We start from the raw sequence: 14730 nt of genomic DNA, 5'->3' as shown, positions 1-14730 counted from the left end.
AGTGACTCATTCTTCAATTTTTGTATGCCTTTTACGTCTTATCAGTATACTGTGTATACTGCCAAGCACAGTATAGTATACTGTGAGACGAATTTGATGAGATTAACATTAATTTACTTAATATGAAGTTTATGCTTGGCGTTGCAATTGGTTACTACTTTGACTAGGCTTCCATCTTCAGTATGGTGTTGAAAGTAATTGTATAATTCGTGAATTTGACAAATAAGCTCTAAATTTATTGATCGTTTTTTTCTCTTCTTCTTTATTTTCTTGGCATACCGAACTACTAGGTCCTGCCGATCTTCTATTGGTTTCCGAGGGTTTTTGGGTACCATGTAGTTGGATAGTAAGTCTTCCCTACAAGGGAACGATCAAACCAAAGCCTTGATGTTTGAAGCACGGCCTCACCGTTGCCTCTGCCACCGAAGCACCAGAAAAAAAAATTACAACTTCACAAGAAGCGCGAAACCTTAATTCTGTTGAATATCGAGAACAACAAAAAAGCAGCAAAAGATGACCACAAAGTCGAATACCATGTGTTGCATGTGCACGTTTGTTTTATTCATCCGAGCATTACGATACGTAAAGCACACCCGATTATTGCCGTGGTAACAAGACGTGAAAGCATATCGTTAGCAAGAATATGTAGCAATATGCTGTACGCTAGAAATTCACTTGCATAATGAGTCGTTTACTCCAGTTTTAATTAAGGTATGCAGGTGGCTGATGCCTGAAGCAAATTTTTGATATTTTCTGCTATCCTTGCCATTTGAACATTCGGATGAACACTGACGGGAGCACTGACGAAGCGAAAAAAGTTCTTTGCCCGTTAAACTGAACCCGAGACCGTCCGGAAATTAAGCTCGGGTTGTAGGAAAACTCTACACTCCGCTGTCCGTGTATCAGCCAACTCTTCCACATTACATCGATGGTACATTTGCAAAGTTGATTAAAAGTCTCACCTCCCTCTCCAGCTAGCAAAACGTTCGACACTCAGGTGGTGAAAAAGTGTAGATAGTGTGCTACTTTTAGTGCTTTTATAGCCGAGTGTATCTATACCCTACCACGATCAATACTTACCGTGCAGAAGATAAGAAGAATGGAAAAAAATGCACATAGAGCAGACGTGTACACGTAAGCGCGTTGAAGCGATGCATTAAGGTTGTCCCGATAGTTGAGTGTGGATTAGAATGGGATGGGTGGCGTCGGTTCGGTTCGTGAACCGTATCGGAGCGATTAAATTCATAAACTCCATGAATCAAGTCCCAATCAAGCGCGAAAACGCCACCACGATTCCGGCACGATACTATCCTTGATCGGTCCCACGCCCGGTTTCAGAGTCTAGGAAAATTGACTTCTGCCTGGTGGTTGGCATGCAGAATAGAAATCGGATGGCCTTTCACTTTTTCACTTGCAAGTGAGTGTGATAGGAAGTCTCGCAAATGGGTGGGAACGACTGGAAAGGTAAAAATACGGTACCGAGTCGAACTAAGCCACTGGAACACTCCGCCCGGTAGAGCTCATGGTGAGAAGGACGCTACACACCAGGGCCGCAAGTGTATGCTTTCATGCAAAGCATTTTCTGGTCTGGCTCACTCACCCACCGCTACTCCAGGCAGGGAAGAAATGGGGAGCCGTGCTTCGGCCATGGTACGCCTCGGAAATCGGGAAGTTAGAATGAAATTAAAAATTCAAAATAACCTCATAAATCTTGCTTATCTTCACGACCGATCCCACCAGGAGTAGCCGAACTGGAACGGTTCACCATAAATATGGCTTTGCTCTAGTGTTTTACGTACGGCGGACGTTCGGACACCGATACGTCTTCGGTGTGTGTGGGGAATCGGGCAAGGGACACAATCTACGTCTCTGTTTTGGAGGACAGAAAAGAATAGGTACCGAGAGCATACGAAAAAGTGCCACCAGTAGGGGTGAAAACACGGTGATAGAAACTTTTCTAAAGCAACGTGTTGGAGTAAGTGTTACAGACTTTTGGCGGGGTTTGAAAGAGAGTTGGAGAGTGTCCATTATTGGAGCAATGTGGTATACAATAGCGACCAACATTTAGAAACATGTCTTGTTGGTTTGCGACACCATAGAACTTCACTGAGGACGCGCTTTCTCTGTAATAAAGTATATTTGGTGGTTTTGCGGTGCTGGTTAATTCGTTTCAACGATAATTTAAACATTATTTGTTGAAGTTGGTGAGAATTTAGTTTGGATGTTAAGGTTTTTATTATAAAACCATTTTTGTAGCATTTTAAAATATACTTTTGATTCGATTCTTTCCTTGTTTTTCCTTTTCCATGCGATCAATACATTTCTCGAACTAAAGCCACGAGTGCCAAAAGTGGATTAAAAATTCTCATGCTCATATTCATGTAAAAAGCAACGCTTCACCCCCTCTAGCATCCCATACGGGTGGACCCCCAAAGACAAAGACCACTAAACTTTCACCTTATCCCGATTGTGTGGTGCAAGCTGCATAACGAAGAGTGGCTTCCAGTGAAAGTTTTTGGCCATTTTTCTCCCAAAGTGACACTAGGGCGCATAGTTGAGGCAACCACCATCCCGCTCGTTCGGTAACACCGCCAAAATCGGCCCTTCAAAGCACACATAGATAGCAAAGACAGTGTGCCAGCGTTCTAAAGCACCGGAAATTAAAAAATATTCAACCGGCTGGAAAAAGAGGAAGTTGGTCAACAGCTCGACCGGGTGTAGCCTCGGGAATGGCCCGGCCAACTGTTAAGCGTGTTGGTGAATATGATTGTATTACACGAAAGTTGATACAAAAGGAGTGTTACGAACCGAATCTCGGCTGTAATCGTAGCCCTATCCTGGTCGCGGTACTGGCGGGTGTGCAGCACTTAAGGGAAGCTTCGGGGCATGTGTCAAGTTTTATTAGGCAGGCGGCGAACTTTAAATTACCTTTCGGCTGTTCGTGGCTGTGTCCCCTCGGTTTTTTTTCTGTGCTGCTTTCGACAGCAGCAGACAGGGAACGAGTGTTTGCACCAGGAAGTGGTCTCTTCGGACGTTGGGGAGCGGGCGGTAGGGTTGGTCGAGGAATGGGAGGTGAACATGCAAAAATGGGTAAACGTAGACACGGAATCGATGGATGAAAGTGGCATAAAAGTTGTGGTCGTTTGGTCGATCGATAAGCTTGTTGGTGGGAAGATTAAAGTACGAAATTGGAGTGGTTAAAAGTGTAAGGTTTGATTTTTTTAATCATAAGAAGTGAAGTGAAGGAAAGGCAATTCGATAAAAAGTTTGTTTGTCATTGAAATCTGTTACAAGGAAGATAATGAAAATGAATGAAATTTATGTTTTTAATAATTTTTGTACATTTTCTTAAATTGAGGGCAAACTAACATCTGAAGCCTTTCTTTTAGTCAATTTCTTAGTAGTTCTTTTAAATTTGCTGAAGAAATATGATGAAATAAACATTATTTTTTATTTTGTTTGAAGGTTTTGAAATAGTGCTTTTATGCTATATTTTGTTTTCTATTTTTTCTATGTGGTTATATCACTCAGCTATTTGATGCTTTTTTAACAGAGCATATAGTTTAGCCAGTTCAATGCATGACTTCTAGTGAGAGAAATGCTTTAAAGCTTGGTGAGATTGAAGTGAAATCTCACTACAAATATAAACAATTTAGATCGATGCACAATCTTCCCTACATTCACGACCACCTACGGTAGCAATGAAACCATTTCTAGTTATTTTATTATTTTCTCAGTTGTTTTTCCCTCCTCACTACAATTCAATGCAAGTTAGGTGGTGAAATTTGATGGCTCGTTAAGCGTGAAATTCATGGTGCTAAACACAGCGAGAAGGAAAAAAATAAAACACAACCTATTGCATTGACGTTCAACAGGGTCCAGAGCAAAATAGCGAGGCACCGTGATCTTTATAGGGCTACAATCCGGTACGAAATGGTGAGAATCACGCCCCATGGCGAAAGAGCAGTGGCTGGTAATAATTGCACACCTCGCGGGTTGGACAAAACGATCGATAATCAACCGACAGCACCGCTATTAGCTTCACCGGCCGCGGTGATGGCAATGGCCATAATTATGTAGTAATGTTTCGCTTGCTTTAATGGTACGAAACATAAAACGGAGCCCCGGAGCTTATGGTTTCACACGCGAGCCGGTAGACCTAGTCATCATGTCTTAGTTTTCACATCTGTGTCAACTTATGAATGTGTGGTTCGGAGTGGTTGAAAGAACCCGTCCTCAACCGGACGGAAGGCAAATCGTCATCGGTAAATCATCATGTTCTTATGCCCATGAGATTTGTTTGCTTATCTGTGTGGCTAGCACCAGTTGGTCTTGTGTTCTGTGTATATGTGAGCATGTGTGGATGTGTGCGTTGTGCTGATTTTACAGGCCACAGATACCACACGCGATGTGGCACAACCATTACAGCTTCATTGTGTGGCGCTTTTGTTTACGATGAATGTAACGCAGAGCTTAACGGATGTTTGCCGTGTGGGAAGGGAAAAAGCAGACTGCCCTAGTTTGTGAATGTATGGTTGCCTGTGTAATTCCTTCCTTACGCCGAACAATTGCATTTCCATTAGTAACCCGTACTGGGCTACTGGGCGGCTCCGTCGGTACCATCCACTGGGCGCCTCCATGATTATCAACAACCAGGCGCCTCCACCCATGTGCGATGCCCACGTCGGTAAGGCTTTTTCGAACGGAGCAAGCGAAGAATGTGTGCATTATCTGCCGTGCTGGGACGGAATGCAAACGTAGCGGAAATGTTTGCAAATTCGCAACCTAAACCACACTCTCACCGTACATATTCCGTAGGCGAGAGTAACGGATGAAGCATTCACACACACACATTTATATATACATATCTGCAATTAAACAAAACACGGCGCACACGGTTGTAATTTATGACTTTTTGTGCTCTTTTGTAATTTTCTGTAATAACGGCTAAACCCATCCATAACCTGTCTTGGAGCGTCGGGAGCGTCTCCGGCCAACGAATGCTTGTGAAACTCGACCGAAGAAGGAAAGGAAATGTGTTTGGATGTGTGTGTGCAAGTAAGTGCATCATTTCACATCTCGGGAGTTTTACAACATGAAGAAGATTACGTGCATTTCCTGTCCTGTTGTTTGACGTCCGTTGTTTAAGTTCGGGGCAAGTGTGGGAAAAAACTATGGATGTAACCAGTTGCGATAAAAGATTATCTTCACCGAGTGTGTTTACATATGCAACTCGTGCAATTCGTGGGAGAGGATGATGGTTCAGGAGCAAAGGTAAACATAGTTTTTTTTCCTCTACCCCCCCCCCCCCCCCCCCCCCCCCCAAACAAGCAACGAAGAACGTTAGCAAGCAAACAAGGGACATAAAACTGGGTTCTACCCCCGTTCTAGCTGGTCGTGTGCCACAGTAACAGTTAAGTGTTGCAAGTGGGTTGTTTTGTAATCAGCAGCTGGAGATTGTAACTCATCTTCAGGGGTGCTCGCAGGGATGCAGGATTATTAAATTTTCCTCCCTTCATTCGATGGGGTGTATGTTAGTGTACTTGTAATTTTTCTCCCCCTCGAATCGGTGTAATCTGTCGGAAGCAGCAGAAGCTCGAGTAGGAGGACATTGAATCGCAACTGAATCGTGCTGCCAGAAGAGGTGGAAGCTAATGAGAAACTAATGAACACTTGAATTTCAAAAACAAATGCGCACTGGGTGTGGTTCCAGCTGGTACTGGCTGGGTTTGCTCCATAAAGCCAATTGGAAAGCAGGAGGAGAGGGTATTTTTCAAGTCTATTTATCATGAAAATGGGTTTAAAGAGTGTTTTTGCAGGCGCAATTAGCAATCTGAATGGTGGTATAGAAAATGGATTAATGCTATTTGCATTCCGTGTGTATTCAATGTCAAGGCAGAAAACAATTTGCTAAGACTAATGCGCCAACGTCCTGCATCTTTTACTTTGGTAGGAATCGAGTTTAATAATTTATTAAATGGCGTTGTGGCTTTTAACGTGAAATTAAAATATTCAATAGGTACCATTTCTTCAATAGTGAACATTTAATTCCAAAACGGCTTTCAAGCCATTCTGAACAGATTTAGCTGTTAAAACCTTTAAAAAATTTCAATGGAATTAAGCAATCACTAAAAAAAAGGAAATAAAATGCATTATGAACATAGCACATGCTGCGAAAAAATATACCAAATAAATATGATTTTCCATTAGTTTGCTTTTCAACGGGTTTCTGCTTTAACTCTTCTCAGTAGCTGCTAAATTTAACTATCGGATTTATAGCTCATTTAAATTCGATTGCAATCTAGATAGCTCCGGTGCAATAATGTTTGTTAATGCGCAAAATTATCACTATTCCAGCAAATTACTCACTCTAGGGTAGTTGTTTTAATGGAACATATTAAAGTTTGCTGCAATCTAAAGCAGTTTTGGTGCACTAATACCCACTCGCTTTGCATTGCATTCGGAAACGATTTTTTTTGCAATCAAAACTATCATCGGAGCTGCAATGAAGCTTAAATGATTCTGTTTATAAATTATTGAGCAATAGTGTCGGCTAACTTATTTTTAAAAAGTGTAAAGTTTCAATGAATTCTTCTTCTTCTTCTGCGCGTAACGACCTCTAAGGTCTTGCCGGCCATCAAAATGGCTTTCTAGATTGCCGATACCACGTAGTTGGATGGTTAGCCCTCACTACGGGGGGACGGTCCGGATGGGATTTGAACCCTGGTCCTGCCGTTTAAAGACCGGCGCCGCTGTCGCCTGCAATGACATTTGATGCAATAAAATGTCGCACATATAGTATCGCACTTACTACGCATTTCCACCACATGCACGTTAGTTGCGTGTGTACAAACTATTTGCTGAAATGGGTTCGAAAGTGCTTTCGTGCTAACAAGCAATCATATTGTTTCTAATTTAAGTCATCAACACTCACTTTGCAACAGGTTGCCTTCGGTACGTTGACTTCCGGAAGTGTTAACACGTTAATAACCAATGTTCTCACATCAGTTTTTTGCTCCATATTTGTTGAAGAGTTATCGATCTGTGTGACAAAAATATTGTTCTGTACGAGAAGACTGGTGGTGAACAATATCGTTTAGAATCAAATACCACTGATGGAATGACTGATGGTCACTTTAAAGTGGACACTTGAAACTAAAGTATGAAAATACAATGCTGTCTTTAGAATTTTGTTACCATGTTTGAAGCCCTTTTCAAAATGTTGTACAAATGAAGTATTTTTTCCATTTCACCAATGATTCTTTGCTAATACATTTTGTAGAGAAAATTATACTATTAAATGGTAAAACGTTGAAGGCTGTTTACGATACTAAAATTGAAGCCGTTGATTTCGTGAGAAAAAGCACTTTATTATTTATTTTATGTTGGAAACCATCCGCTGTGTTCTGTTCTCTATAACTTTATAACAAATGTGATGAGGTTGGAATGACAACTGTCCGGTTTGAAACCCTAATTCCCTTTTTCATCACTTTTCGCGCATATCCTGATTGAAGTGAAGAATTCCTGCAATGCAAGGAAGAGTTGCGCCTACCAAGATGCGCAGCCCAACCGATGCGTAAACAGCCTAATTATCTGTTAATGTGTTTATGTGCTGTGTGTTGTGGAAATTTCCAATACTTTTGGGGATATCAAAGAGAATTAGAGTAGAATTGCAATCTAAAATATGTTTGGAACATTGTTATATAGCTAAATCCTTAACAAAGGCAATTTAAATAAATATTTTTGATTGGGTTTCTGCTCTTGAAGAAATCAGTTCACTCAACCTTTTTAATATTGTTCGGTAGGCATAGCAACTGTAACAAATAAAATTTGCTCCCGATAAAACGACCGTTTTCGTTCAGATTCTAATTTAATACTGACTAATATAGAACAAATTATTACGCCTATAGGTTACAATGGACATTTAAGGATTTCTATAACGATCACAGCATGGTTGTTTTCAACAATATGGATGTATAGTTAGCCAACAAACGTAGGATAATAAAGCGGAAGGAAAATTAATGTAGGGGAGTGGTTGGATGCAATGTTTTTAAAGGCCTGTGACAGGACATTCCAATCAATTGCTACTCTGGGACGCAGCGCAAACTTATGTTCCAGAGTTACTACCCTTGTAGATAAATCGTTTATTGCACAAGCGGAAGATGCTCTGTTCATTTTTTGCAATAGCTCTGCATGAGCTATTTTGTTGCTGCAATGACGATAGCTCTCTACTGCGTGTGCTTTCCCATATACTCTTTCAGCTTATAGTTCAATAGCAGCTCGAGTGCCACCTTGGTGTTGGAAAGATTCGCAACTAGCGGCTGCCGAAGAGTTTTCGTCGTAATCTGACCCGTTATGCCTGGGATATAAACTAGTTTAAAAAAAAAAAAGATTTTAATACTTCAGAAAACGTTTTGAAACTTGAAGGATATTAAGAAGAAGCAACTTATTAAAGCAAAAAAGCACAAATTATTGCTTTCCAGAAAGATTTTTCTATTGATACACACATTGAAACCATTTTTCTATCATCGCTCAGGCCACTACTCATCGACACAAAAGCTTGATCATATAAATAAGTAATTAGCTATCGTAGGCCTCACTTAGCGCACATTAATGTTTCAGCCGATCCACTCATCCACGTCCCATCGGAGAATACATCCGCACCCACACGCGCATACACATTTGTGCCCCAAATTCGTCCGAGATAAAACTCAGCACAAAAACCCAATTGGCCTCGTAAAATCCCACCGACCATGATTGATCAGTGTTTGAGTAGGGCACAGCCTGTATCGGTTTGCGACGACTAGGTGCGCTATTGAGCAAACGAGCGTAGCGCTATTGTCGTTTTAACGAACGACACAGGATACACAAAGAGCAAAGTAAAACTAGTACAGGCCAAGACGAAACATAAAAGCGCCCAGTGATGGTTAGCATTAGCAGGCAGGCAGGCAGGCAGGCAAGCACTGGTGGTGTAGTTCAGTAGGTCGAAAACAGGAAGTACGTGCACGAGGACCGCAACCAACCTAGCTTCTCTCGAATTGCTTTATCGAGTCGAATGGACCAAAAGTTAAATTGACCATGAAAATGATCCCCCCAAAAAGGAAAGGCGCTTCATCCTGTAACGAGTGTCCACCGTAACTGTTCACCGCCGGAAGGAAGACGCGCCAAGTGTGGGGACAGCAAAAAAAAAGAGACGTCAACATTCGTACAAAATTACTGTAGGTGTGTGGAGGGAAGGGTGGAAGGATCGGTAGAGAAGAGCGGGAGGAAAACGCGCGGTAATTTAATTGATTCTTCCCGTGCTTCAATCTTTCATTTTCGTTCACTTTTCCAGCTCGATACCCTCGATGAATATCGCTCATCTCCGCTAGGGTGGCTAGCGTCGTAACCGTCGTCCCTCATGCGAACACGTGTCACACGTACGTACAGTGAATGGACACACTCCCACACACCCGCACTCACACATACTTGTTCACGTACACAAGCAATCCATTGGCACCTTACGGAAGCACTCTAGGACGGATGATTCAACCCGAGCCCGTTCGGTAGAAGCGTAATTGAACGCCTCATTAATTGTCCAATGATTTCCCCGTTATCGTGCCGTCTCTGTCCCATCATCGTGGTTCCTTTCAGACGCCCCATACCACCGATCGTTCGGCGAGGGTATCCGGACAGGATGATGTGCTTGGATACGCGGGCATACAATTAAACGTTGGTTCATCATCGCCTTCTCTGTAGAGAGTTCCATTTTTCCTCAAAGCACACGCCCAAAGTGACCGATCCTTCCGAGGATGTCCAAGGAATTAGAGTACAGACACACACATACACAAAGATGTGAACAAATACGCCCAACAGTTTGTATGCTCACTATACATCCCACGGTTTCGACTCCGAGATGAGATCTTTATTTAATTTTCCCAAACCAACCCATACCACCGGGTCGGCTGGTTGATTAATAAGCTGTAATCTCTAGTGGACGTCCGCTCAATGCGTCCCTTACACGAGCACAAACACTACGCTTCTGCTCAGGTATGCGTGTCACGTTCCGAATGGGTTATTAGAGTGATTGAACATTTGGTACATTGGCTGAACTTTGTGTTCAATGTTTGGCATTTTGTTGTGTCGCTGCACTACGCCCGTTGGCGAATGGTGAACTTTAAGCTTCGGCCGCCTCGACTGGAGTCTCCATGCAGCGGTTTGGTTTGTGGGGTGGTTTGATATAAGGTGGGAAAAGTTTTCACATACAAGCTCCAATCAGGTGCTGCCTTTGGTGGTAATGGCCAACGGACACGCAACAAGCCAACGGGTGGTTTGAGGCGCGCGTTCCACACCTGGGACGCCTTTTCGAAATGCTTGATCGGAATAGAACCCGATCGATATGCGCTGCTTAGAATTCGTTTCATATGAAGTTTTTTTAGGGAAGAAAACATGCAAGAAAACAGAAGAATAGTGCATTTTGTAAAACTTTATTTCCTCGTTTTTACTGCTTCCAAGGCTCTGGTTAAGAAAAAGAACGAAAAGCAAACAACATATCTTACCACTCTCACCCACCGGGAGCGGAATTCATTGCACCGTAGGGATAAGGGTTTTCCGGCATTCGTGGCCGGTGCACAGCCAGCTGTGGCTGGTGTCAACACCTTTGGGGAAAGTTTGCTTTCTTCTGCATGAACAAGTTTTTGAATTATGTGCCAGTTTTTGAATGACACTTACACATACATACGTATCACACCTGGATTTTTGTAAACTCTTTTGGGGTAAGTCGAGTATTCCAAGCTGAAGTTTAAGGTTTAGAGAAGCTACTGGTAGAGGACTTTAAAAATTATGTGTAAAATAATATAAACCTTCAATTTCAATCATTTTTTTTTCTTTTAATTTCATCCAGCGTCCACGGAATTCATTTTTATTTTTGTGACGTGGGCTGCTACGTATATTTCTGGCCTTGAGCACAAGAAGTATTGTCAGATGCAATATGATATTTTTTTTCGAAAGTACGACATTTTGGAGCATAATCACACTCACAACGTTCGTACGTACGTCGTACGATCGTCATTTGTGACATTTCACATGACTTGAGCGAATCAGTTTCGCCTAAACAAATGCAATTGACCCGTGAGCAGTTTCGTGCGATCATTCGAAGATCGTCATCTGACATACCGTGAGATAGAGCAATGCATATTTGGGCGTTTCTTCCACCAGCATAAACACACCATTTAACACCTGGTCGTAAAAAAGGATTGTTGATCGTTGGATCCTAAGGAGGTGCAAGGAAATATTTAAAAAATACGATCATGGTGCATCAAAAGATGATTATAAGATCGTCACAGGTGACGAATCATGGATCTTTGCGTATGAGTTCGAAAAAAACTTGGGTTTGCTTGGAAGGTAAAACTCTTCATAAGACAGCATCATAACTCATGGCTGCAAGTTCAACGACGAAGCGTTTGGAAGATTTTGAAACATGTCTGATGCTTTTCCATTCTTAACGTGAAAAGCTTATCTATTTTTGCCAGTTCCTTACTTTTTCATATAGCTCATTAGGACAACAAACTGAAAACGGGACAAGAACGCACTAGCTGACAGAAGTACGCATGGTTTAACTCAGTTGTTGCAATGAATTCCAAGGCAACGTATTCGTTGTCATAGCATTTTTGTTCTATTAGAGGCATATGCGTTTACGACAGGCGTGGTTTTTCTGCTTCCTGTGTATTTTCGGTGACGCTGGGCCCGTGAAGCGGACCCGGCAGCCGATGCGACCCAACTAAACCACTCCTCGACCTGATCCGAGACCTGCCGATGCGCTGATGTGCGTAGTACTCCATGCAGGTTCGTTTGTGCAATGCACTCATCCCGTTGACGCGCGGTTGCTGCGTCATTCGTCCTTGTTGTCTCAGCTGCTGCTGCTGCTTCGTGCCTTCCTTTCCGCTGCTGCTGCTCAGACCCGTCCGTCCGTAGCCGTTACTCCCGGTTGGGTCTAAGCTCCTGCTGCTGTTCTGGTTACTCGTCGCTGCTGCTGCTGCTTCCGTTGTAGTATAGTCCTTTGTGTGCGGTTACGGCGGCAGCTATTGCTACCTTGGTTGTTCCGTGTTTCGCCTTCATTGTTGTCGCCTCCGTCTTGCCGTTGGTGGACTTTCCTCATTCCACCTCACTTGGAGGTTTCTGAAGATGGTCCGAGCGGCAGTCCGGACTGTTTCCCAGGTGTCGCGGTTGGCACACATTTCCGCCGCCAGATTGTCCATCGTCAGGCGGGTGTGGCTCTGCTGCTGCATCTCTTGTTGGATCCGAGCAAACCGTGGACAGTGGAACATTACATGGTCGACATCTTCCACGTCATGTTCACACACCGGGCAGTTTGGCGAGCCGTCGAGGATGCCTTTGTCGACGAAGTAGCTCCGGAGAAACCCATGCCCTGTAAAGAGTTGAGACAGATAAAAATCAATTTCTACGTGCTTACGATTCACCCAGGATATAATGTCCGGGATAAGTCTCCTCGTCTTCATCCCCGGCGATCCCTGCTGCTCTGCTCCGGCTGTCCACTGTTGTTGTCAGCGTTCCATGGTCTTCTCTCTGCGTCGCTTTCGTATGTCTGGTCCAGTATATCCCCTCGCTACCTTGTCGTCATGGCAGCGAATATCCTCCTCTAGGAGGAGGACTAGCGGAATAGTACTTGCGACCACGCAAGCATCGTAGGAAACCGTCTGGAAGGCGCTGGCCACTCGGAGTACTCCTGTGCGGTGTGTCCTCTGAACGGTTGTGCGATGAATATCTCTGTGTAGAAGTGTCCGTCCCCACGATGGCGCCGCGTAACGGACAATGCTGTTCCCAACGTTAACCAGGGCTCTCCTTCTGCTGCTTTTGGGGCCACACTTGTTCGGCATCAGAGCGGTCAAGGCATTTGCGATACGCGTTGCCTTGGTGCAGACCTTCTCCAAATGCCGGCCGTAGTGCTGCTTGCGGCAAAGCCCGACGTCGAGGTACTTGAGCGATTCCGTGGAAGTGATCGTGTGTCCCCCCGCTTGTAGTTGACCTACTTGCGGGTTGTGATGCGTGCAGAGGATCATGTAGCCGGTCTTTTGATGGGTCAGCTTCAGACCCACTGCATCCATCCAACGCTCGATCCTCTCCAGGTTCCTCGTAGCATGGTTGCTGATTTCCTGTGGGTCCCTCCCGATAAGGGTGAACGCCACATCATCCGCAAATCCAATAATGTCCGCACGCTTCCCGGACAGCTCCAGACGTAGAAGGTCGTCGTACATGACATTCCACAGTGTTAGCCCTAGAACCGGACCCTGTGGAACACCTGCCGTCACTGGTAGCGAGACCATTTCTTCATCTGTCTCGTAATGGAGCGTGCGATTGACGAAGTAGTTCCGCAGCAACGCCTGGAGGTACAATGGCGTGTGTCTTTGCTGCAGAGCTGCTCCAATCGCTGTCCAGTTGGCCGTGTTGAAGGCTGTATTTTCGGTCCTAGAGGGACTTATTGTATTTCAGTGTCTGTATTCACTGTTTTTCAATACAGAGATTTCAGCATTTACAGCAAAGAAAGGCGAGGCAAAGAAAGGAGAAGAAACAACAGGAGAAGAAAGAAAGAGTTTGTGCAACTAAACACCTTAGTAAGAAATCTGCTCAGTACGAATGCACTGCAAGCTGATATGAGCATTATGTAAGGGGGAGAGACAAGAAGCGAGAGGGAAAAATAACTGAGGATGAGCAAGAAGCAGCTGACACATGACCGAGCTATATGTGAACAAGTAGGAAGAAAAAAAGAATGACGGTATCCATACGATGGCAATGCTGACCACCAGCGATCAATACATGCAATGGTATACTTCCAGGAAAATCCGGATTCAAAAGATCCGGATCAAAGGCCACTCCGGATCAGAGGTCAGTCTTGAACACTCCGGATCGGCGGTCACTTCGGATCAGAGGGCACTCCGGATCAGAGGCCACTCCGGATTCTCTTGGAAGTGAAGACTGTATTGTTCGGGTTGGGTCATTGTTTTGCACGACGAATGATAGTGCTGTTTTTTTTTTTATTCGGTTGAACGCTGTCGTAACCTTGCGTGAGAGTGAGCGAAAGCGCACAGAAATACACGCGTGGATGTTTTCTTCTCCTTTCTTCGCCTCGCCTTTCTTTGCTTCTACGCTCAATGTGCGTGCATTTAAGGTAACGCGCAGATTGTTTATTCCTGTGGGATGGGTGGGTTTTGGGGGCATTTCGCGCACGCACTTTATTTTCGCTAACTACCTCATTTATTGACCGATTTTAATGAAGTTTTTTGCATTATATAAGGTGTATTTCAGTAAGTGAGGGATGATCGAAAATAACACAATCGGTACAAAAATTTCATAGCTACGTGGAGCGGGCAACGTAAAACCGGTCTAGAATCGTTTTTGATTCCGGAACCATCCGGAATCTTTCTTTCGGATCGGATCGGAACTATTTTTGGGTGGATCGGAATCGATCCGGAATCACGATCGGATCGGAATCGTGATTCCGGCCCGGAGCGCCCATCGCTAGTTTGAGTGAATGCAACAGTGTATTAAGGGTGATGCAGAATACTTTGATAAAGAATAAAACTCTTTTTGATGATAAATATTTGCATGCTGATTATCAAGCCAGATATATAAATAACAGCCTTCGTGTTTATCGCAGTCTTGGTGTGATGCAACAATCCTAGGGAAAGATCACGGTCAAGCACTACCGTATGTCTGAAAAATATTTCATCTTGA

At 43.8% G+C, this 14730-nt stretch overlaps 1 protein-coding gene across 1 annotated transcript in view; it reads right to left on the bottom strand.

The window, feature by feature from the left end:
* The window catches only part of LOC126560561 (uncharacterized), a 32520-nt gene extending 19267 nt beyond the window's left edge, over positions 1–13253 (bottom strand). Inside the window, exon 1 of the mRNA XM_050216519.1 lies at positions 12865–13253. Within this exon, the coding sequence (XP_050072476.1) occupies positions 12865–13253 (389 nt within the window). The remainder of the gene's footprint in view (positions 1–12864) is intronic.
* Between the last annotated feature and the right edge of the window lie 1477 nt (positions 13254–14730).

The sequence above is a fragment of the Anopheles maculipalpis genome, chromosome 3RL (genome assembly GCF_943734695.1).
Source record: "Anopheles maculipalpis chromosome 3RL, idAnoMacuDA_375_x, whole genome shotgun sequence".
NCBI classification, from domain to species: Eukaryota; Metazoa; Arthropoda; class Insecta; order Diptera; family Culicidae; genus Anopheles; species Anopheles maculipalpis.
Note: the sequence above shows the minus strand (reverse complement) of the source record. Positions and strands in the feature narration are given on the sequence as shown.